At 43.0% G+C, this 24,516-nt stretch overlaps 1 protein-coding gene across 4 annotated transcripts; it reads left to right on the forward strand.

Annotated features, from left to right (window-relative positions):
• The first annotated feature begins 262 nt into the window (after positions 1 to 262).
• Positions 263 to 24,444, forward strand: LOC106588513 (histone-lysine N-methyltransferase EHMT2). 4 transcript variants are annotated; one of them, XM_045709568.2, is made up of 27 exons: positions 263 to 385; positions 1,015 to 1,081; positions 1,214 to 1,381; positions 1,523 to 1,734; positions 1,939 to 2,017; positions 2,325 to 2,380; positions 2,513 to 2,641; positions 3,655 to 3,726; positions 3,889 to 4,009; positions 4,120 to 4,227; positions 4,485 to 4,618; positions 5,148 to 5,291; positions 6,859 to 7,169; positions 7,403 to 7,627; positions 7,955 to 8,037; positions 8,270 to 8,376; positions 8,676 to 8,798; positions 9,190 to 9,291; positions 9,913 to 10,017; positions 10,282 to 10,436; positions 17,079 to 17,391; positions 17,494 to 17,571; positions 20,336 to 20,451; positions 22,875 to 22,961; positions 23,079 to 23,157; positions 23,348 to 23,523; positions 23,793 to 24,444. In XM_045709568.2, exons 1-27 carry the CDS (start codon positions 359 to 361, stop codon positions 23,971 to 23,973), a joined length of 3,558 nt encoding a protein of 1,185 aa, XP_045565524.1. In that variant the 5' UTR covers positions 263 to 358; the 3' UTR covers positions 23,974 to 24,444. The 4 variants fall into 4 exon arrangements, with proteins under 4 accessions (XP_045565524.1, XP_014033098.2, XP_014033096.2 ...); XM_014177623.3 differs by having other exon boundaries at positions 4,123 to 4,227; positions 4,482 to 4,618; XM_014177621.3 differs by having other exon boundaries at positions 2,328 to 2,380; positions 4,482 to 4,618.
• The last annotated feature ends 72 nt before the right edge of the window (positions 24,445 to 24,516 follow it).

Below are 24,516 nucleotides of genomic sequence, written 5' to 3' on the forward strand. Positions count from 1 at the left end.
CGGGAACTGACTCGACTGGTGCGTTGAAGACATCATGGTACTTGCTTAGGAGTGTCTCCTTGCTCAGGGGCCCAGCCTGGACTTTGTCTATAATGTTAAGGTCAGCTGGGATGGTGAAGTTAATAAACCCAAGGCGCTCGCATGTAGATGGCACAGTGATGCCATCTTACACCCATAACACATACGTTCAACCTTTTGGCAGGTATCTGGCTCCATACTTTTCCAGTACGCATCCCTTTTACTAGTTTGGCAAACTGACTTGGAACTAGTTCAGTCAGCTCTGCCAATCAATGAACAAAGGGGCGGAGAATGGACGTTTACGCACACCACGTAAAATACGTCAAATTTTATTGGAAACATGTCGGCATCTGAGAAAACGTCCAAGGTAAAGAAATATTAGCTTTATTTAGCTAACTAGCTAGTTTACAATGGCTATGGACATTGCATATTTGCCAGTTATTCAATACCTTGAAGATGCATACCTGAAATGCAATCTTTACAAGCAATTTGTTTGTTGTTTTGCTTGCAAAGTCTTGTTTCTTGCATTCTGCTAGCATAAAGGCAGCCCTCCTTGAACAATTAGCTAGCTAGCCACATAGCTAGAAAAGGGCTCTGAAAGATTAGGTAAAGGGTTACAATAAAACACTCATAGCAAATATTCCTACATTTCGCAATGCATTTTGTGGAGATTGAGTGTCCAACGTTTTCAGTGGTCCTAAAATGTTTCACATTCAACTTCAGTAGCCAGCTATTAGGCTCGTACATACAATAGGAATAATTTAAATTCTACGCGTGCCTGCATTTTCCAGTGTCACTCACTACAATGTCAACACAACCTCTGGAGGATATGGACAACACTTCTAACTATTATTGTTACGGTTGCATTTATTCATTCATTCAGTATATGATTTGGAATGTGATCTGCAACTTTTGCACATCAAATAAATTCAAAATGCTCCTTCATCTGCTTGATATATGTGGCTCTGCTCTGGTATTTGGTTTTCCAAATGTTAGGAGTTGTCTGAAAGTGATGCATTGGAAACTGATCCTGAAGTGAGACTCTCAAGCCAGTTGGATGAAGGTATGGATGTACATTGAGAATGTATAGATTTAGACATATCTGTCTATATTCATACATACAGACAAACAGGGTTTCCATAAAAGCTGTGTATATGCTGTGCATATTGATGCAGAGGCTTTGAATGTTTCCTAGGTGATGCAAGTACCAACACAGCAGTGGTTACCAAGGAGACTGAGCCCATGGGTGGGAGGCTGTCACAGTTGCTATTTCAGGAGATTCAGGGAAATGGTTTGAAAAACGGGGAGGAGAGCGAACAACTATCAACAACATCCTCTTCTGTGTCAGTCAGAACCCTCGCAGGTAAAGATTGATCTGTCTATTATCCGTGGTTACAAAGACATTGATTTCATGTTTCTCTTTGTCAGTTCTCTATTTTTCTCTCTTCCTTAGTTTTCATCAATTGGTTTAATCTATGATTCCTTTGTTTATCCACCCCCACAGGACATGCGGCGAAGAGCCTTCCATCCACATCTTCCTCTTCAATCTCCTCCTCCACTTCCTCTCCTTCTGGCAGAGCAAAGATGAGTGTTTTTGGTCCTGGAAGTAAAGTTCTCCTGCCACCTCCCTCATCGTCCTCTCCGCCTCCTGTCCCCGGCCAGACAGTAAAGATACACCGTGCTCGCAAGACTATGAACAGACCTCCCCCAACACAGGTGAGTCTTCTAAGACGATGGCTGGTAGTAGCGCTATATTTTTTAGAATAGCCACTTATGCCCGTTTTTGATTGATATCACTGTATATCTTATGTTTGAGTTAGTTTGTTGAAAATCTGAGTATTTTACCATTCGGAAGTAATTTTATTCCTGTCACATTATCCCCTTCATGACCATCTGATCCGTTGATTCTTTGCCTTTCAGATGAGGTGCATCGAGTCACCAATCGTGCCAGTCAACCCCACAGACCCCACGACCAGCTTCGTGACAGACAGTGATACTGGTCAATGTTGAAATATTGCATGCATTTAGATTGATTTGAATGAAAGATTTACCCATTTTGAATGTTACATCGGATTTGAGCGATGTTCTATTGATTCCCGGGGTCATTTCATATGTATCTGAGCTATTCACCGTTTAAGCAGGCAGAAATATAGCCGGTACGATGTGTTTTTCCCCGAGAATCAGAGATGCACAAATATAATATTACATTTTAAAATGGGTGAATCTTTTTTTTTTGCGTTTGTATGTAAGATTACTTACTGTTGAGTTTGAATCCTGTCCCGTTATTTTTGTCTCTTACTCGGCAGCAGCAAAAAGGAGAAGGTTGGTCCAGGCAGAGAGCGCAATAGGCACAGAGCAGAAGGTAAAGACAGGGCAGGGGTGTGTCAGAGCTTTATTAGAGAATGAAGAGAATAGTTGCTTATAATAGGTCTCATGCTGAGATATTAAGTAGTGATCCTGACCTAACGTTTTGTTTTTGTTACTTGAATTTCAGGCAGATCATGAACTCCGAGAGGCGGCGAGACGCCGTGACAGTTGGCTGGAGGATGCAGATGAGAACGAGTTTCTTCTCTATAACCCCTATGCAAGAGATGACACGGACCCAGCCTACTCCGACTGCAAGGTCAGAGGCTAATTAACCCTTTAACAGGCAGCTCAACCAGGCGAGGTCTTTTTGACAACCAATTTTAAACTAAGTGAAACATATTTATTTTGTTAGGCATATTTTATCATCTCAACCAATGCCATTTAGTAAAATCGTGTGGTTTTCATTATCGGACTGCCATGTTTTTTGAAACCTGCATTCAAAGATGGTTGAAAACCAGGATGTGAACGTGAGCAAAACTGAACCTCATACCATACTTCTTTGTTGTTGTACTAATTGTGTATAAAATGGGAAATTACAACATAAAATGTTATTGACCTCTAAAACATAAGTTAAGGATGATTAAATTACTATGTATTTTTTTACAATTTTAGGAACTCTTGAAAAATATGCTCTATTAGGCAGTTGAGTTGTCTATTTTAAAGGAATGATATTATGTCAAAGCTTGTGACAATGGAAAGTGGAGAAATATTGTTATGGGATTTTTAGGCTGTGCAAATACAAAAACCATTTCAAATCCATATCAGTATTCACTGTCTGCCTGTTATCTTCAATATCTTTCAGAATATCATTCAGTACATGTAATTTTAATGGTATTCTAAGCATATAAACTGTAAATACATACATTTACATGCATTCTAATATTCATATTTTGACACACAAATGTATTATTTTAATATTTGATATCAAGTCCTCATTTAACTAGGCCAATCTTCCATTTATAAGTAAATGAAGCAGATTATTTAAAATTCTCTGCAAATTCCAATACAAAATTAGTATTGGGCAACCGGCTGGTTCAGATGTTTGCGATGCGTTAATTATCGAAGTTTAAGTCATTCAAACACATTTTTCATATATCGTCTATACTGAGGCTAAATACAGATACAGAAGAAAAAAAAATCTGATATTTTTCTCTTGGTGTACCAGTTAAAGGGTTAATGCTGAATAGCCACGGTTTTGAATAGAGACAAGGAAACTAACTGTATGTTGCTCTTTTTCCATATGTGTACCTTCCATTTTTCCTTTTGCAGTCTGAAGATGGTGGACTAGAGGAAAGGCTACATGAAAGAGATGCAGATGCATCTGGTAACATGTCAGATCATGTGAGTAGTTTTACTGGTCCTGTGTCAGAGTTGGAAGCTACAATCATTTACCAGGCCGTCGGGGGCAACATGTGTTTCATAAGATTCACTTGCTGGAACATAATTTTTATTTGGTCAAAGCATTGTTCCTCTGCCGGTCAACCAAACCCTCTTTGTCCTCAGAGCTCAGAGTCGGACCCACAGAGGCAGGGCCAGAGGAACGAAGGGAGCAGTGATTCGCCATGGACTCGCCCAGGGCGAGGCAAAGGGAGAGAGCGAGCCGAAGGAGTAGAGGCAGGAAGAGGTGAGTGACAGGGAGATCTATTCGTTTGTATAAATAGTCTTATCATCGCCACTATCACCACAGTGGCTATTATTTGATTGTAAATTATTAATGTCTGTTGTAACTTCCAGCAGTGTCAGCAGCAGCTACTTTTGGTGGGTCCTGCGAGTACACAGAGGTTGCCTTGGGCTCCCTGGACATCGTGGCAACAGACAACCTAACACTCTCACCACACCACGGTGGGTAGACTGTATTCACACACAATACACAATCTGCATGTCTTTATCCGTGGTCTCTCAGGGTCAAATCCTAGCTTGACGTATGCGTCCTGTAACTTTGACGCAAATCTCCTATTAATGTCTTGTGAACACGTGATTTGCGTACATAACTAAAGCCACAATTTGGTTCTCAGTGAATAGCACTGATTATCTGCTACACTGAATAGTACCATATGACACCGATGAGGGAATGTCATATCTGCGTGTCTGTGTAGAAGGCAGTGACGCTGGGGAGACGGAGCGTCTGGAGGAGCTGCCTCTGTGTAGCTGCAGGATGGAGGCACCACGCGTAGACAGCGCCAGCAGACGGCCCAACAGACTCTGCATGGCCACAGAGAGCGTGAACGGAGAGGTTTGTGTGTGGCTGTGCACGTATAGTCTCTGTGACGCTATGTTTTCCCTAGTTTTCCATAATTTTATCAGCAGTGGTGGCAAAGTTAGTGTGGAGGGGGGCTCCGGCTGCACATACAAAATGTTGCTGTTTTAAAGTTCATTTCCTACAATTCTGAACATTTTACCATGGCTTATGCCATGTTCTTATGCTATCTAAGTGACTCAAACGTTATAACAAAATCAATGTCATGACATTTTTTGGAATTTTAGATTCTCCATGACTGTCTAGTTTTTATTCTGGTGATTGTTAGTTCTCAAAGATGATATTATAAAAAAAATATATAGCTCCATTATCTATTGTACTTATTTTTAAGAATTTTTTTGCATCATATCTTTGGGTGTGGCGGCCATTTTTTGAGAGTCGCTGCTAAATGAATATAGGGGCAACACCGTAAGCTTTTCCATCTCACATATCTCATTTGGAATCAAGATATGACTCACTATTTACTTCCCCTTTCAATTGTTCACTTTCTTCTTGTCTTTCGCAGCTGGTGGGCTGTACTAATATCATTCAGAAGGGGGAGACCATGCGGCCGTCCAGTCGGGTTTCCCTCATTGTGCTGTGCGAAAGCCACCGGTCACATATGGTCAAACATCACTGCTGCCCTGGATGTGGATACTTCTGTATCGCAGTAAGGTTTTGTGCCAACAGACAAGCAGACAAGATTAGTTTATAGTTCCCTGGAATTATATTATTTTATAGTATGAAGAATACAATTGAATAAAGCTGAATTTAAAAAATATATTTTCTCAACGATTTGAGGGAGTGCGCACATGCTGCTATTCTGTGTTGAGCGGCTAACAAAGAAATAGGTACTCCTTTATGCTTAATTTAGAGTTATTCAAATTGTTGTTCTACAAACGTTGGGCTATATGTTTTGATTTTTAATACATTGTAAGGCTGCATGATGAGACGCTAATGATGATTTGAAAAAAGTTGCTTGAAAGGCATGAGCTCTGCTTAGTTTTTTTGCGCAGGCTGTACACACTCCAATAATCTCTCATTCACAATTTGACAAGCAATTGATAATGCCTCGAATTTCACGGCGGCATCCCCTTTTAGGCCTTAATGCACCCTAAAAAAAATCCATGCCATTTGTGCTGTGTTGTGCCCTTCTCCCTGAGTGTGCTGTGCAATCCGAAGCGCCTCTCACTCTCATGGCTCTCAGTCACTGATCGGGTCTTTCTCACAGGCTACAAGTAAAGACTGACACATCGAGGACGCAACAGCGTGCGTCCTTATCCAATTCCAAAGTGCAAATTGAAGATATTGGAAGAACTGTCCACATTTACTTTTCGTCAGCCAACAAGATGAGTAGGCCTAACGAACAGCAAAAGCACTAGCCTATGTCAATCTACTGTCCCCATAGTACAAAAGTCGACCTATTCTGTGCGAGAAATAAATAGTCCAAACATAGTCTGGGACAGTGGTGGGATGCGATAGATCCCAAATTAATACAACCACTAGCATCAAAAAACCTTTATGCAATGTGGCTTATGCAACAGATCAGAATGTTTAGCTTAAAATGTTGATAAACTATTAGGCTATTTCTTCACATTACAAGCGCAGCGATGCGCACATGGTAGTAGGCTATAAGCGAGAATGTCCCATTAGCGGCAAACGGCATAATCAAAAGTGACTGCAAATGCAATTATGCATGTAATGCTTTCATTATTAGGGTGCATTTTTATGGTGAAAATGATCTTCCCAAACTTGAAACTCACGTGCTGCTTATGCATGCCATTTAGGCTCTACACCCTTGTAAAGCGATTAATGTGCTTAATATTAAGAAGTTATTTGGCCACTTTAGTTGTGATACAAATCTTATTAAAAGGTTTAGGCTTATTGGGCTAGGCTAAAATAAATGTAGTAGACCTAGCCTTTAGAAAACTGATGGGATACTCCTCTTTTTAATAGAGGCCATCACTCTGTTTTCTCCTGCAATTGCATAGCCTATAGAAATGTTGCGCAACATGAGCTCATGATTAGATTTTCGATTACATTTGCATTGATGTCAGAGTGATTAGAGGGACAATAGTGCGGAGTACCAGGCAGTAGGCAAGTTTGGTAGGCTACTAATGACCAGCAGCAGCATTAGAGCTTGGAGAAGCCTAATTACTGTGACTAAACGGTCATGTGGAATTTGACTGCCTTCATGACTCGTGACCTTACACCCCTCCCTCTCTCTGATTTCCCAGGGCACCTTCCTAGAGTGCTGTCCGGACCAGCGCATCGCCCACCGCTTCCACCGGGGCTGTGTGACAGTGCTGGGGGCTGGAAGGGGCAGGGGCATGGGCACAGGCATGCTCTTCTGCCCCCACTGTGGCGAGGATGCCTCGGAGGCCCAAGAGGTCACCATCCCCCCCTCAGCATCCGCGGCCACTGTGGTCACCACCTCCGCCTCGTCCACCACCACACCGTCCCTCCCACCCCCCATCCCCTCTGACCTCTCCCTGGCGGCCTCCACGTGGCCGCTGAAGAACGGGAAGAGGCCGGAGGGTCCTATCAGGTGAGGAGAAAGAGGGAGATAAAGATATGTGATATGACTAAGTGTAGGCTGGAGTGCAATAATTGGGTGATTTTGCTCTGCTTGTTGTGTATTTGTGGATAATTGATTGATTTGAGCTTGTGTCTGAGTCTATTGTTTGATAACTATTCGTATGGAAATAATAGCTAATCACACCACCCTAATCATCGCAACCTTTCTTTACTCCCTCTCTCTTTGTCTTCTTGATCTGTCAGTGCGAGGATGCGTGGGGTAGTAAAGAGAGACCAGGATCAGCGGCCCCCCCAAGCCGCTCTGGCAGCAGGGCCTGTCAATGCAGCCCCCCCAGGCGAGGGGGGAGTGGACAGTGTGGGACCCTCCCTCTGTCTGCCCAATGGGAAGCCAGTCTGTCCCAGTGCACTTCCCCCTGGGCCCAGTAGGGCGGCACTGCAGAAGGCCATTCTCACCCAGGACACTGAGAAGTGAGACAAAATAATAAAATAGATGAATAATAGTCTAAGTCTTATAGAATAGAATTATCTGTTGCAAATCAATGATTGATGGGAATTGTTTACAGCTAGACTTGGGTCTAGTTTGAATGCTTTGAAAATACATCCATCTTTCCTCCTTTTGTTGAAATTCTAAATTTGCTGAACTGACTGAATTGTAGAAAGCTATGTAGGGGAAATGTATTTAATGATGTTGGATCCAGTGATTAGTCCAAGGAATAGGAATGTGGGAGAGATGCATTTTACATAGTTCTGATAGGAGCTGTTCTCGCGTGGTGATTCTTGGTTGTGATTGGTCAGGAGGAAGAAGCTGAGATTCCACCCCCGCCAGCTCTATCCAGCTGCCAAGCAGGGCGAGGTGCAGAGAGTTCTGCTCATGCTCAGTAAGTGTCATAAGGAGTCCTTTGTTAGTATTTTACTGTGAGATTAAATAGACATTCCTGATCTGATTGCATATTTTGTCTAAAGTGGCTTGCTCTCATCTCTCCATCTGCTCTGGAAACTCTTGTTGTCCACTGTTCTTTCACATAAGGGCAAGTGAAGGAATGAGATGATATTGACCCCTACTGCTGCTGATAACCCTTCCACTCCACTTACTTTCTCTGTTTGGTTCAGTGGAGGGCATAGACCCAGCCTACCAGGCTGACTCCCAGAACAGACGCTGTGCTCTCCACGTTGCCGCCCAGAGAGGCCTGCTGGAGGTCTGCTACATGCTGGTGCAGGTGAACAACCTTTGCACTTCAATCATTACAACTGGGTAATATTCAGTAGGCTCCAAACTGAAGAAAACCGACTGAATCGGGGAGGGACTACCTGAACTTGTCCAATAAGAAATGCTTGTTTATATTTCTGTTGCGAATGTTTTGCTACGGTGTGCCCAAATGACTACAACCCTGCTCTTTATCTTTATGTTCAATGATAGAAGTGACTCCTTTTACTCTTATTCCCCCCCAAAATGGATCAGAGTGTCACTCAGAGTTATTATTCACCAGAGTGCTCAAATACATTTGTCTATTTACAGGCAGGTGCTAAACTGGACATCCAAGATAAATCCATGAGGACCCCTCTCCTGGAGGCCATCGTCAACAACCATGTGGAGGTGACCAGGTACCTGGTCCAGAGTGGAGCCTGCGTCTATCACACTGTGAGTGCCTGGTAAACAGCCCCTATACCAAAGCTGGCTGGCTAACACTAGTAGCGGCTCTAATAACATGAGCCGTAAAGGATTTAAACCTGAAAGAATTTGATCATCACCTTGAGTCACCTCAGAACCACAGTCAACAGTAGGATCTATTATAGAGTAACTGGAGCTAGGACCTGTAGGTGGCATGTTAATACAATCTTGATTGCAATCAAATTCTCACCTTCTGACAATATTAAATGTGAAGATTATAATCTTTTTCTTCACCTCTCCTATTGGCTTTTCCTCTCTTCGCTTCCCCCCCAACTATTCTGTTTTTTCCATTTTCTTTCTCTCTTCCTTTCTTCACTCTCTTTTCCCTCTCCTCCCTCTCTTCTCCCCCGCTGCTCTCCAGGAAGAAGATGGCTACACTGGTCTCCACCACGCGGCCAAACTGGGCAGTCTGGACATTGTCACCCTTTTGTTGGAGACGGGACAGGTGGACATCAACGCACAGGTGGGAAAGAGCGAGAGAGGAACACTCTTGGGCTCTAGACAGGGTGGCATCAACCAACAATTCAGTGTGTTTATCAGTCTGTGACACTTTGTCGACTGCATACTTCACACTACATCATGTCCAATGACCACTTTGTTTGTTTTCTGAGAATTGCTTTAATGACATTTTTTTTGCTGCTAACTAAACATCTTTATTTTGATTCAGACTATGCATGCACAGTTGAAGATAATGATTCTCTTTATTTGATATTAAGTTGTAACCTTCTTTTTTTTTTTTACAAATCTATCCCTCTGAATATTACGTGTGTCTCTGCGGTGTAGTACCCCTTCACTCTGCGTAGCACTAACACTCTCCTTTGTAGGTATAGTAATCATTCAATGTACTCAATAACAGACACGGTATCATGTGTCACTTGGCAATGCTAGTTACCTGTAGTTCTTTATTTGTCAATAGAAGGAGTTAACTATTACCACCAGAATAAACAATGCATGTTTAATCTATCTTCCAGTCCCATGTACTGTGTTGAACCATAGTACTTGTGTTAGGCTGTATTGGCTTGAGTACCACTGTATAGTCCAGTCCCTTAACCCTCTGAGTCAATGTGTTGTATTCTCCTCTCAGGATAGTGGAGGCTGGACTCCTATCATCTGGGCTGCAGAGCACAAGCACATCAAGGTCATCAGAGCACTGCTTAACAGGGGGGCTGACGTCACCCTCAAAGACAAGGTTAGTCTTTCTGTCCTGGTTATAACAACGTATGGGCATATAATGGCCAAACTGATTTTGAAGGAGGATGTGGCGGCTTTATAGGCACGGCAAGTCACAAATCCTTGAAACAACAGCATTTGCTTCTTGATACTTGATTTATTGAAGGTATAGGTCAATTTGGTTGTAGTACTCCAATCTGTACCTTTTCTTTCTATCCATTAATTTATTGTGATGCAAGTCCCTCTGGGATGATAAAAATAATCTTCTCGCTCTCTCTATTAGGAGATGAACGCGTGTCTCCACTGGGCGTCCTTCGCAGGCTGTGTGACGATAGCAGAGATGGTGCTGAACGCCGGCTGCCCGCTGACTTCTGTCAACATGCACGGGGACACTCCCCTACACATCGCTTCCAGGGAGGGCTTCCTCGATTGTGTAACGTGAGTAGACCAATACCCTGTCAATCGCATCCATCGGTCACTCCTATGGCTGTTACGGTGACTATTACTGCCACGCTGGCGGTCACGAGTCATGATGCCAGTCAAATTCCATGTGACCGTTTAGTCACGGTAACTAGGCTTCTCCAAGCTCTGATGCTACTGATGGTTATTACTAGTATACCAAACTTGCTAACTGCCTGGTACTCAGCACTCTATTGTCCTTCTAATCACTCTGACATCAATGCAAATGTGATCTAAAATCTAATCGAACACTTCATGAGAGCCCATGAGTTCATGTTACGCAACATATCAAATCACATTTATTTGTCACATACACATGGTTAGCAGGTGTTAATGCAGGTGTAGCGAAATGCTTGTGCTTCTAGTTCCGACCATGCAGTAATATCTAACAAGTAATCTACCAATTCCACAACAACTACCTTGTACACACAAGTGTAAAGGAATTAATACGAATATGTACATAAAAATATATAAATGGGTGATGGCCGAACGTCATAGGCAAGATGTAGTAGATGGTATTGAGTACAGTATATACATATGAGATGAGTATTGTAGGGTATGAAAACGTATAAAGCAGCGTTGTTTAAGGTGGCTAGTGATACATTACATCAGGATGGCAAGATGCAGTAGATGGTCTAGAGTACAGTATATACATATGAGATGAGTAATGTAGGTTATGAAAACATTATATAAAGTGGCATTGTTTAAAGTGGCTAGTGATACAGCAAGATGCAGTAGATGGTATGGCGTACAGTATATACATATGAAATGAATAATGTAGGTTATGTAAACATTATCTAACATAAATAATATGAAGTGGCAAGTGATAAATTGACTACATCAATTTTCCCATTATTAAAGTGGCTTGAGTTGAGTCAGTATGTTGGCAGCAGCCACTCAATATTAGTGATGGCTGTTTAACAGTCTGATGGCCTTGAGATAGAAGCTGTTTTTCAGTCTCTCGGTTCCAGCTTTGATGCACCTGTACTGACCTCACCTTCTGGATGTTAGCGGGGTGAACAGGCAGTGGCTCGGGTGGTTGTTGTCCTTGATGATCTTTTTGGCCTTCCTGTGACATCGGGTGGTGTAGGTGTCCTGGAGGGCAGGTAGTTTGCACCCGGTGATGCGTTGTGCAGACCTCACTACCCTCTGGAGAGCCTTCCGGTTGTGGGCGGAGCAGCTGCCGTACCAGGCGGTGATACTCCCGACAGGATGCTCTCGATTGTGCATCTGTAAAAGTTTGTGTTTCTGGTGACAAGCCAAATTTCTTCAGCCTCCTGAGGTCTGCTGCGCCTTCTTCACCATGCTGTCTGTGTGGGTGGACCATTTCAGTTTGTCCGTGATGTGTACGCTGAGGAACTTAAAACTCTCCACCCTCTCCACTACCGTCCCGTCAATGTAGATAGGGGGCTGCTCCCTCTGCTGTTTCCTGAAGTCCACGATCATCTCCTTTGTTTTGTTGACATTGTGTGTGAGGTTATTTTCATGACACCACACTCCGAGGGCCCTCACCACCTCCCTGTAGTCCGTCTCGTCGTTGTTGGTAATCAAGCCTACCACTGTAGTGTCGTCTGCAAACTTGATGATTGAGTTGGAGGCGTGCATGGCCACGCAGTCGTGGATGAACAGGGAGTACAGAAGAGGGCTGAGAACACACCCTTGTGGGGACCCAGTGTTGAGGATCAGCGGGGTGGAGATGTTACCTACCCTCACCACCTGGGGGCGGCCCGTCAGGAAGTCCAGGACCCAGTTGCACAGGGCGGGGTCGAGACCCAGGGTCTCGAGCTTAATGACGAGTTTGGAGGGTACTATGGTGTTAAATGCTGAGCTGTAATCGATGAACAGCATTCTTACATAGGTATTCCTCTTGTCCAGATGGGTTAGGGCAGTGTGATGGCGATTGCGTTGTCTGTGGACCTATTGGGGCGGTAAGCAAATTGGAGTGGGTCTAGGGTGTCAGGTAGGGTGGAGGTGATATGGTCCTTGACTAGTCTCTCAAAGCACTTCATGATGACGGAAGTGAGTGCTACAGGGCGGTAGTCATTTAGCTCAGTTACCTTAGCTTTCTTGGGACAGGAACAATGGTGGCCCTCTTGAAGCATGTGGGGACAGCAGACTGGGATAAGGATTGATTGAATATGTCTGTAAACACTCCAGCCAGCTGGTCTGCGCATGCTCTGAGTACGCGGCCGGGGATGCCGTCTGGGCCTGCTGCCTTGCGAGGGTTAACACGTTTAAATGTTTTACTCACGTTGGCTGCAGTGAAGGAGAGCCCACAGGTTTTGGTAGCGGGCCGTGTTAGTGGCACTGTATTGTCCTCAAAGCGAGCAAAAAACTTGTTTAGTCTATAGGCTATGCAATTGCTTAAGAAAACAGTGATGGCCTCTACTAAAAAGAGGATCCCATCAGCTTTCTATAGGCTAGACCTACTATATTTATTTATTTATTTATTTATTTATTTATTTGTTTATCAACCTTCCTAATATTAAGCACATTGCTTGACTTTAAAACACAAGTATAGCCTACCTGGCTGGCATGAAAATGAACCACAGGAAAAGTGTCCTCCATTTGCTATTTAAGTGCATAGATGTATTTTTTTCCCGCTGTCCCTGTTTTGAGACAGGTGCATGATAATGGTCCATTCTAAATAAAATAACATGTCACATTATTTAGTATATGTAAAGACAAAATTAAATCAAGAATAGTGTGATGGGTGACAATATTAGTCTATCAGTTGTGAATGATACAGTGCATTCGGAAATTATTCAGACCCCTTGACTTTTTCCATATTTTGTTACGTTACAGCCTGATTCTAAAATGGATTAAAGTTTTTTCCCTCATCAATCTACACACAATAACCAATGATGACAAAGTATTAAAGATAAACACTGAAATATTACATTTACATAAGTATTCAGACACTTTACTCAGTACTTTGTTGAAGCACCTTTGGCAGCAATTACAGCTTTGAGTCTTCTTGGCACACCTGTATTTGGGGAGATTCTACCATTCTTCTCTGCAGATCCTCTCAAACTCATTCAGGTTGGATGGGGAGCGTTACTGCACAGCTATTTTCAATTCTCTCCAGAGTTGTTCGATCGAGTTCAAGTCCGTGCTCTGGCTGGGCCACTCAAGGACTTTCAGAGACTTGTACTGAAGCCACTCCTGCGTTGTCTTGGCTGTGTGCTTAGGGTCATTGTCCTGTTGGAAGGTGAACCTTCGCCCCAAGTCCTGAGCACTCTGGAGCAGGTTTTCATCAAGGATCTCTCTGTACTTTGCTCTGTTCATCTTTCCCTCGATCCTGACTAGTCTCCCAGTCCCTGCTGCTGAAAACATCCCAACAGCATGATGCTGCCAACCCCATGCTTCACCGTAGGGATGGTTCCAGGTTTCTCCAGATGGGACACTTGGCATTCAGGCCAAAGAGTTCAATCTTGGTTTCATCAGACCAGAGAATCTTGTTTCACATAGTTTGAGAGTCCTTTAGTTGCCTTTTGGCGAACTCCAAGCGGGCTGTCATGTGCCTTTTACTGAGGAGTGGCTTCTGTCTGGCCACTCTACCATAAAGGCCTTATTGGTGGAGTGCTGCAGAGATGGTTGTCCTCCTGGAAGGTTCTCCCATCTCCACAGAGGAACTCTGGGGCTCTGTCAGAGTGACCATCAGGTTCTTGGTCATCTCCTTGACCAAGGCCCTTCTCCCCCGATTGCACAGTTTGGCCAGGCGGCCTGCTCTATGATGGGTCTTGGTGGTTCCAAACTTCTTTTATTTAAGAATGATGGAGGCCACTGTGGAGGCCACCCGGGAGGCTGCTATCAACATTTTAAGATAAACGTTCTCATCTGTTGAGTCAGGCTCAATGCTTAAAACAGTTTTATTGATGCTAGTGGTTGTATTCATTTGGGATCTATCGCATCCCACAACTGACCCGGACTATGTTTCGAATATTTATTTATTGCACTGTATAGAATAGGTCAACTTTTGTACTATGGGTGATATTAGGTTGACAGGCTAGTGCTTTTGCTGTTTGTTAGGCCTACTCATCTTGTTGACTGACAAAAAGTACATGTGGACAGTTGTTCCGATATCTTCAATATGCGCCTCGGAATTGGATAAGGACTTGCGCAGTTACGTCCCCAAAAAGCAAGGCAGAGCTCATGCCTTTCATGCAACTTTTTTCAAATCATCATTAGTTACATCATGCAGCCTTGGAATGTATTAAACATCAAAACCTATAGGCCAACATTTGTATCACAACTAAAGTTACATATTTAACTCGAAATGAAGCATATAGGAGTACCTACCTGTTTCTTTGTTAACCGCTCAACACAGAATAGCTGCATGTGTGCACTCCCTCAAAATGTTTGGAGAAAATATCCTTTCTATTTTATTCAGCTATATTCAAATGAATTCTTCATACTATTAAATAATATAAACTATTGCCATGGAATTCTAAGCAAATCTTGTCTGCTCAATGAACTAGTGTAGCCCACAGCCATATGGCATAGCCAGATCAGGGCCTAACATAAGGACAACACAGTGTATGCTATTCTGTTCTTCTGAAATAACTACATTTTCTTCATATCATGTTTCTTTAGACCTGCCTAAAATAATGTATTTTTTTTATTTGACCTTTTAGGAAAGTTAGAATATGGGCTAGGTGGGACGTTAGCGTCCCACTCTATTCAACAGCCAGTGGAATCGCATGGCGCGAAATGCAAATACCTCAAATGCAATAATTTCAATATTTCAAACATACGACTATTTTACACCATTTGAAAGATAACTCTCGTTAATCTAACCACATTGTCCGATTTCAAAAAAGCTTTACAGCGAAAGCAAAACATTAGATTATGTTAGGAGAGTACATGGACACAAATAACCACACAGCCATTTTTCAAGCAAGCATATGTCACAAAAACCCAAAACACAGCTAAATGCAGCACTAACCTTTTGATCTTCATCAGATTACACTCCTAGGACATTATGTTATACAATACGTGCATGTTTTGTTCAATCAAGTTCATATTTATATCATAAAACAGCTTTTTACATTGGCGTGTGATGTTCAGAAATTGTATTCCCACCGAAAACTTCCGGTGAACTTACTAAATTACTCACGATAAACGTTGACAAAATGCATAACAATTATTTTAAGAATTATAGATACAGAACTCCTTTATGCAATCGCTATGTCAGATTTTAAAATAGCTTTTCGGCGAAAGCACATTTTGCAATATTCTGAGTACATAGCTCAGCCATCACGGCTAGCTAATTTGACACCTGCCAAGTTCGGGGCAACCTAAACTCAGAATTACTATTAGAAAAATTGGATTACCTTTGCTGTCCTTCGTCAGAATGCACTCCCAGGACTGCTACTTCCACAACAAATGTTGTTTTTGTTCCAAATAATCCATAGTTATGTGCAAATATCCCCGTTTTGTTCGTGCGTTCAGGTCACATTCCAAAGGGTAACGCGCGAGCGCATTGAGACAAAAAATTCAAAATGTTCCTTTACCGTACTTAGAAGCATGTCAAACGCTGTTTAAAATAAATGTTTATGCTATTTTTCTTGTAAAATAGCGATAATATTCCAACCGGACAATGCTGTATTCATTCAAAAAGGAAGAGAAAAAATGGCGAGGTCTTGTGAATGCGCATCTCCAGTCTCTCTGTCACCAGGCAGTCCACTGACAAACTGTGCTGCTGTTATCTGCCCAGAGACAGGAGACGTGTCAATCCGGTTTCTGAACGCTTTAGAGAGCCAATGGAAGCCTTAGAAAGTGCTACATAACCCCACGGGCACTGTAGTTTCGATAGAGAAGCAAAGGGAGAACTACAAAATCGCAGACAGGCCACTTCCAGCTTGGAATCTTCTCAGGTTTTTGCTTGCCATACGAGTTCTGTTGTACTCACAGACACCATTCAAACAGTTTTAGAAACTTTAGAGTGCTTTCTATCCAAATCTACTAATAATATGCATATTCTCGTTTCTGGGAAAGAATAGTAACCAGTTTAAATCGGGTACGTTTTTTATCCGGCCGTGAAAATACTGCCCCCTAGCCCAGACAAGTTAAGAATAAATTCTTATTTACAATGACGACCTAGGAACAGTGTGTTACCTGCCTTGTTCAGGGGCAGAACGACAGATTTTTACCATGTCAGCTCGGGGATTCGAACTAGAAACGTTTTGGTTACTGGCCCAACGCTCTAACCACTAGGCTACCTGCCGATTTAATTGTGATGGTGTGGGCTATATTACATGGATTTATTAGACTTTTTAAAATGTAGATGTTCCAAAGGTCTGCATCAGTGGCTTGTAGGCTGTGTGTAGAAGCCAGGAGATGCTAAATGTGTTTTATGAATTAACGGTCAATTACTGTGAGACCAGCAGTTATTTGCTTGACAATCACCGGCTGACAATTTCATGACCACTACAGCCCTAGTCACTCCTATAGTCTGGTAATTTCGAATAGAAGGAATTTGTCCATAGATATTGATCTGAAGGGGTTTGAGCATTTTGTGCCCATAATGGTTGTAAGGATATGGGAAGGGTAATCTGTGCCTAGATCTGTGCCTAACGGCAACTTTAACACCTTTGTTTGCTTAATCCCTCTCTACAGGCTCTTCCTCTCTAGGGGGGCAGACATCGACATCATGAACAGGGAAGGGGACACCCCTCTTTCTCTGGCGCGTTCCGATTCGCCCGTCTGGGTGTCACTCCAGATAAACAGGAAGCTGCGGAGGGGGATAGCCAATCGTATGCTTCGTACAGAGAAGATCATCAGCAGTGATGTAGCCCAGGGGTATGAGAACGTGCCTATCCCCTGTGTGAACGCAGTGGATGATGAGGGATGTCCCTCAGACTACAAGTACGTTTCCGAGAACTGTGAGACTTCAGCCATGAACATCGACCGCAACATCACGCACTTACAGGTACATGCAGTAACACCACACACCTTTTAGATGATACATATGATAATTATCATTGATCATACATACATCTTGCCTTTCTATAAATCTGTCTCTGTCCCTCAGCACTGCAGCTGTACAGAGGACTGCTCCTCCAGCAACTGTCTGTGTGGACAGCTCAGTATCCGCTGCTGGTACGACAAGGTTAGTGACAAATTATTTATTTTATATCCCACTTTATTTGGATGTAAAAGTATTCAGCCATTCTAGCTGTGAACTTTGGTGTTGAAGGTTATATTTGATTAAGGAAACTGACAAGAACTAGAACCTTGTAAATATCCTGGGTTTTCAGAGAGAGTTTGCTCTCATTCTTCAAATTTGACATATTATTGAACTGTGGATAGTTTGTTAAACTGTGGATCTGTCTCCGTCTGTACGCTCGTACGTTAGTCACGCGATATCTCAGACAGCACTGGCCTGATTTTGACACAACTTTGAATGATGCGTCTTGACATAGAGATCTGGCATTTACTAAATTAATCTGATTGGCCAGATGGTGGCGCTATAACAAGAGATTGAAAATGCTAACTTTTAAAGGTCATACCCTTATTCTGTTTGAACTAAAGTCATGAAATTCAGTATATAGGTCCCTCTCCTCACAAGGAGCAAATTTGCCTCAGAGACCCATAAGTTCCGCCATGATAGATCTTCAGCCATTTTGAATTTTGTGAAAATTCTTAAAACGCTACTCTTCTGGCACTGAATGACCGATCTGCACAAAACTTGATACACTACACGACCAAAAGTATGTGGACACATGCTCGTCGAAAATCTCATTCCAAAATCATGGGCGTTCATATAGAGTTGGTCCCCCTTTGCTGCTGTAACAGCCTCCACTCTTCTGGGAAGGCTTTCCACTAGATGTTGCAACATTGCTACGGGGACTTATTCAGCCACGAGCATTAGTGAGGTCGGGCATTAGTGAGGTCGGGCACTGATGTTGGGCAATTAGGCCTGGCTTGCAGTCGGCGTTCCAATTCATCCTAAAAGTGTTCGATGGGGTTGAGGTCAGGGCTCTGTGCAAGCCAGTCAAGTTCTTCCACATCGATCTCGACAAACCATTTCAGTATGGACCTCGCTTCGTGCACTGGGGCATTGTCATGCTGAAACAGGAAAGGGCCTTCCCCAAACGTTTGCCACAAAGTTGGAAGCACAGATTCATCTGGAATGTCATTGTAGGCTGTAGCGTTAAGATTTCCCTTCAATGGAACCAAGGGCCCTAGCCCGAACCATGAAAAACAGCCTCAGACCATTATTCCTCCTCCACCAAACTTTACAGTTGGCACTATGTATTGGAGCAGGTAACGTTCTTCTGGCATCCGCCAAACCCAGATTCGTCCGTCAGACTTCCAAATGGTGAAGCGTGATTCATCCACATTTCCACTGCTTCAGCTTCAGAGTCCAATGGTGGCGAGCTTTACACCACTCTAGCCGACGATTGGCATTGTGCATGATCTTAGGCTCGTGTGCGGTTGCTCGGCCATGGAAACCCATTTCATGAAGCTCCCGACGAATAGTTATTGTGCAGACGTTACTTCCGAGGCAGCTTGGAACTTTCTAGTGAGTGTAGTAACCGAGGACAGATTACTTTTACACCCTACGCACTTCAGAACTCGGCGGTCCCGTTCTGGCTTGTGTGGCCTAGCACTTTGCGGCTGAGCCATTGTTGGTCCTAGGCGTTTCCACTTCACAATAACAGCACTTACAGTTGACCGGGACAGCTCTAGCAGGGCAGAAATTTGACAAACTCACTTGTTGGAAAGGTGGCATCCTATGACAGTGCCATGTTGAAAGTCACTGAGCTCTTCAGTAAGGCCGTTCTACTGCCAACGGTTGTCTATGGAGATTGCATGGCTGTGTGCTCGATTTTATACACCTGTCAACAACAGATGTGGCTGAAATAGCTGAATCCACTAATTGGAAGGGGTGTCCACATACACTATATATACAAAAGTATGTGGCCTCCATTGACAAAGGTCTCTCAATGCAATGTTTTTTAGAGTACCTAAAACAACATGGCTGCTATGGACCAATAAACATTCACATGAGTGTGGCCTGGCACATAAATGCATATAAATCACTCAGGATATTCGTATTGTAACACAATTTAGAACAAGTTGCGAACACTGTCAAGACTCAACATGTGCATGAGCATTCATATTGACCACACGGTGGCGCTTTAAGGACACATGTTTATCTCTTGATCTGTTTGACTCAGAGTGCTGAAATTTGTCACACATGCTCAGGGTTATGAGTCTAGCTAACCCCCGTGATGTCTCAGACACCACTTTATTTTTTCACTTGGGTGAATGATGTGTCTTGCCATAGACATCTGGCATTTACAAAACTACACGGATTGACCCAAGGGTTTGCCCAGTGCATCATTTGTGGGGGACTACATGCTTACTGTTTACTGTTGCCTTTTTTGATCATGGTTAGGGATACACCCAGCAGTCATACGAGACAGAATTTACTTTCCAAGCTGTCACCAAGCCATCTCTCTCGAAAGACTGGCGAGGTCATTTGGAGGGCTCTGTCCTTTTTAGTTTATTTCTAATTTCACGGTGGAAGGCTAAAACATCATTATTGTCCCCTACAATGAAATCATTGGGGGGACTATGGATCTGTCTCCGTACGTACGTTAGTCACACACCAATATCTGACACCACTGGCCTGATTTTGACAAACATGGGTGAATGATGTGTCTTGCCATAGAGATCTGGCATTTGTAAAATTGCACTGAGATGCCCAAGTGGGGCTCTATAGTGAGCTTCGTTTGTTTTCACTAATTGTCCCGAGGGGCGACACTGCATAATTTGTGGGGGACATGTTTATAGTTGTTTTTAATTATCGAGTTAGTCAGTATCTTATGTTTATCTTTCACCCATGTGTTTTATGTGTTTACCAGGACCACCGGTTGCTCCAGGAGTTCAATAAGATCGAACCGCCTCTCATATTTGAATGTAACCTGGCTTGCTCCTGCTACCGCACCTGCAAGAACAGAGTGGTGCAGGCCGGCATCAAGTAAGAGCTGTTACTACATCACTGTACGCTTTGAAATCAAATTAGAACTATTTTAGATACAGTGCCTTCAGAAATTATTCATACCTCATGACTTATTCCAAATTTTGTTGTTACAGCCGGGATTCAAAATGGTTGAAATACTTCTTTTTTTTTTCTCACCCATGTACACACAATACCCCATCATTGAAAATGAAATACAGATATCTAATTTACATAAGTATTCACACCCCTGAGTGATTACAGCTGTGAGTATTTCTTGGTAAGTAAGAGCTTTCCACACCTGGATTGTACATTTGCCCATTTATTATTTTCAAAATTCTTCAAGCTCAGGTGATTACAGCTTTGAATCGTCTTGGGTATGTCTGTATCAGCTTGGCACGTCTGGATTTTGAGATTTTCTTCCATTCTTCCTTGCAGAATTTCTCAAGCTCTGTTAAATTAGATGGGGAGTGGCCTCCCGAGTGGCGCAGCGGTCTAAGGCACTGCAATGCAGTGAATGGTGTTTCCTCTGACACATTGGTGCGGCTGGCGTCCGGGTTAAGGTGGCGGGTGTTAAGGAGCGTGGTTAGGCGGGTCATATTTCGGAGAACACATGACTCCACCTTCACCTCTGCCGAGCCTGTTGGGGAGTTGCAGAGGTCAGACGAAATATAATAAATAAAATAAAAATATATTTTTATAAACATTTGACGGGGAGTGGCGGTGAACAGCAATCTTCAAGTCTTTCCACAGATTTTCAAAGGGATTAAAGTCTGGGCTTTGGCAGGGCAACTCAAGGACTTTCTTGTTCTGATGCAATTGCAGTGTTTCTTTGGCATTATGGCTGGGGTCATTGTCCTGTTGGAATGTAGATCTTTGCTCAAGTCGAATGTCATTTGCACTCTGAAGCAGGTTCTCGTCAAGGATTTGGCACCATGCATTGTTCTCTGTATCCTTACCAGTCTCCCAGTCCCTTCTGCTGAAAAGCATCCCCATAGCATGATAATGCCACCACCATGCTTCACAGTAGGGATGGTGTTAGATGGGTGATGAGCTGTGCCTGGTTTTCTACAGACATAGCGCTTTGCGACAAAAGTTACATTTGTCTCATCAGATCACAGAATCTTTTGCCTTATGATCTGAGTCTTTCATGTGCCTTTTTGCAAACTCCAGGTGTGCTGTCATGTGCCTTTTTCTCAGGAGTGACTTCCGTTTGGTCACTATCCCATAAAGCCCAGATTGGTGAAGTGCTGTTGAGACGGTTGTCCTTCTGGCAGGTTCTCCCATCTCAGCCAAGGAACTCTGTAGTTCTGTCAGTGGTCATTGGGTTCTTGGTCACCTCTCTGACCAAGGTACTTCTTGCCCGGTTGCTCAGTTTGATCGGACGGCCAGCTCTAGGCAGATCCTGGGTAGTACCATATTTTTTTATATTTCCCAATGATGGAGACCTCTGTGCTCTTGGAAACTTTCAACTCTCTAGAAAGGGTTATATGTCTCATCACAATTCTATCTTGGAGATCTACGGACAGTCCCTTGGATTTCATGGTATAGTTTTTTGTATAGACAGGTATGTTTCTAAATCAGGTCCAAAAAATTCAATTGGCCACAGATGGACTCCAATCAAGTTGTAGTGACATCTCAAGGATGATATAAGAAAATTGGATGCACCGGAGCTCAGTTTGTAGTTTCATGGCAAAGGGGTGTGTGAATACTTTTGTAAATGAGATATTTCTGTAATTTCATTTTCAAAAAAACTCTAAAAACATGTTTTCACTTTGTCATTATAGGGTATTGTGTTCAGATGGGCGAGGGGGAATAAAACATTTTATCCATTTTGAATTCAGGCTGTAACAACATGTGGAATAAGTCAAGGAGTCTGAATACTTTCTTGAAGGCACTATCTATGACTGTACCCTCATCTCTTACTCAAACACACTTTCTTTGGTTTATCTCTGCAGACCTTATGAAAGGGTTTCCCAAACGCTGCCCTGGGGACCCCAAGGGGGCAAGTTTCGTTTTTTGCCCTAGCACTATACAGCTGATTTTGAAATAACCAACTAATCATCAAGCTTTGATTTATTTGAATCAGCGGTGTAATGCTAGGGCAAAAAGCTAAACGTGCACCCCTTCGGGTCCCCAGGACTGAGTTTGGGTAATGCTGCTTCATGACATTGTCTGCTGTTGTGTTCGACATTTACGTTGTCCCGTGTGGCTCAATTTGTAGGGCATGGCGCTTTCAATGCCTGGGTTGTGAGTTCGATTCCCACAGGGGTCCAGTGTGAAAATGTATGCACTCTCTCCTGTAAGTCACTCTGGTATGAAAAATGTAAGCACTCTCTACTGTAAGTCACTCTGGATAAGAGCGTCTGCTAAAGGACTAAAATGTTAATCTTACTGTCTGGGTCCTGGTACAATCTCACTTGTATACTTTATCTTGGTTTTAGGGTGCGTCTCCAGTTGTACCGAACAGAGAAGATGGGATGGGGAGTTCGGGCTCTACAGGACATTCCCCAAGGCAGCTTCATCTGCGAGTAAGTGTGTGAATGGTTATTTAAAGGAAATTAGTATGATTAGCCAATCTAATGTGTCTTGCCAGTTCTATCAATTAGTTAATTGTCTTGTTGGAAGTAACATTTCTTTCCGCACAGATACGTAGGAGAACTAATCTCTGATGCAGAGGCAGATGTAAGGGAAGATGACTCCTACCTCTTTGACCTGGACAACAAGGTACCTCATCTGTTTTTCCTCTCATAGGGATTACACGTGAAAAAAATAGAATACATGAAATTGTATTTGTCACATGCACTGAATACAACAGGTTTTGATTTACTGTCATTTAGACACAGAGGTTTAAACAGACCACTGATCTACCAATGCAAGTAAGTACATCACCATCCCTCTCTCCTTCCCTCTAAAGGACGGAGAGGTGTACTGCATCGATGCCCGTTACTACGGTAACATCAGCCGCTTCATCAACCACCTGTGCGACCCCAACATCATCCCGGTGCGGGTGTTCATGCTGCACCAGGACCTGCGCTTCCCCCGCATCGCCTTCTTCAGCTCCCGAGACATACTGACAGGACAGGAGCTTGGGTGAGAGGCTGCACCCCCCACACACTTTGGATCTGAGCCACAGACACAAAATGGACGCCCAGTGGAGTGGTTTTGATGCTGCCTTAGGAAAGCAGAGTGGAACATGATTTGGCACCACTTTTTCTGTAACAGTAGCATCTATTCCATGTATCACTTCTCTTGCACCAGAAATAAAATGGCCTGAGTATATTGTTTATTCCACTGATTTATGATATTGACATGCATTGTAATTCTAGGCTGAGAATTTGATCAATGTTCTGTTTGCACAGGTTTGATTATGGAGACCGCTTCTGGGACATCAAGAGTAAATACTTCACCTGCCAGTGTGGATCAGAGAAATGCAAACATTCAGCGGAGGCCATCGCTTTGGAGCAGAGCAGGCTCGCTCGACTGGAGACCTGCCCAGAATTGGATACTGACCCTGGGCTTGCCATGCTAGGAAACTTCTAGGCTTCCCCTGCAGCCTGGTGCATGTATTTCTCAGTTTCTACACTCACTCTTACATTTCGTATGAATTTGTGCAGTTATTGTTTGTGTGGTAGACGAGCCTTAACTTTTTCCACGTATCTGATATAAATGACTGAAAAAGGTGTCTTCTGTGTAAGACCCATACATACAGTACAGTATTTCTTTTTTACTATAATATTGCTATGCCTCTTTGCCATGAGACATCAGTGGCACTACAGCATGCTATGAAATGCCAGTTATGCTCACCACATGCTGTGCCAAATACATACTGAACAATTCATTTTACAGTACTCTACCATGATACTGTCTACTTGTTAAGTAATTGAAAAAGTTACCGACAGCTGACTTCCGAGTAGTATTGAAGTCATATTGAAGTCTGTTTTTATACAAAATGTACTTTGTTTTGTCATTTAATACATTTTGATTAAAATTTTACAAATGGATCCACTGTCATTTGTTTCAGCAGTGTTGCTTTCCCTACAACTCAATGAATATCAAGCAGCCCAGACACACCAGAGAATTTGT

This window comes from Salmo salar, chromosome 27 (assembly GCF_965601325.2).
Source record: "Salmo salar chromosome 27, fSalSal1, whole genome shotgun sequence".
Taxonomy (NCBI): domain Eukaryota; kingdom Metazoa; phylum Chordata; class Actinopteri; order Salmoniformes; family Salmonidae; genus Salmo; species Salmo salar.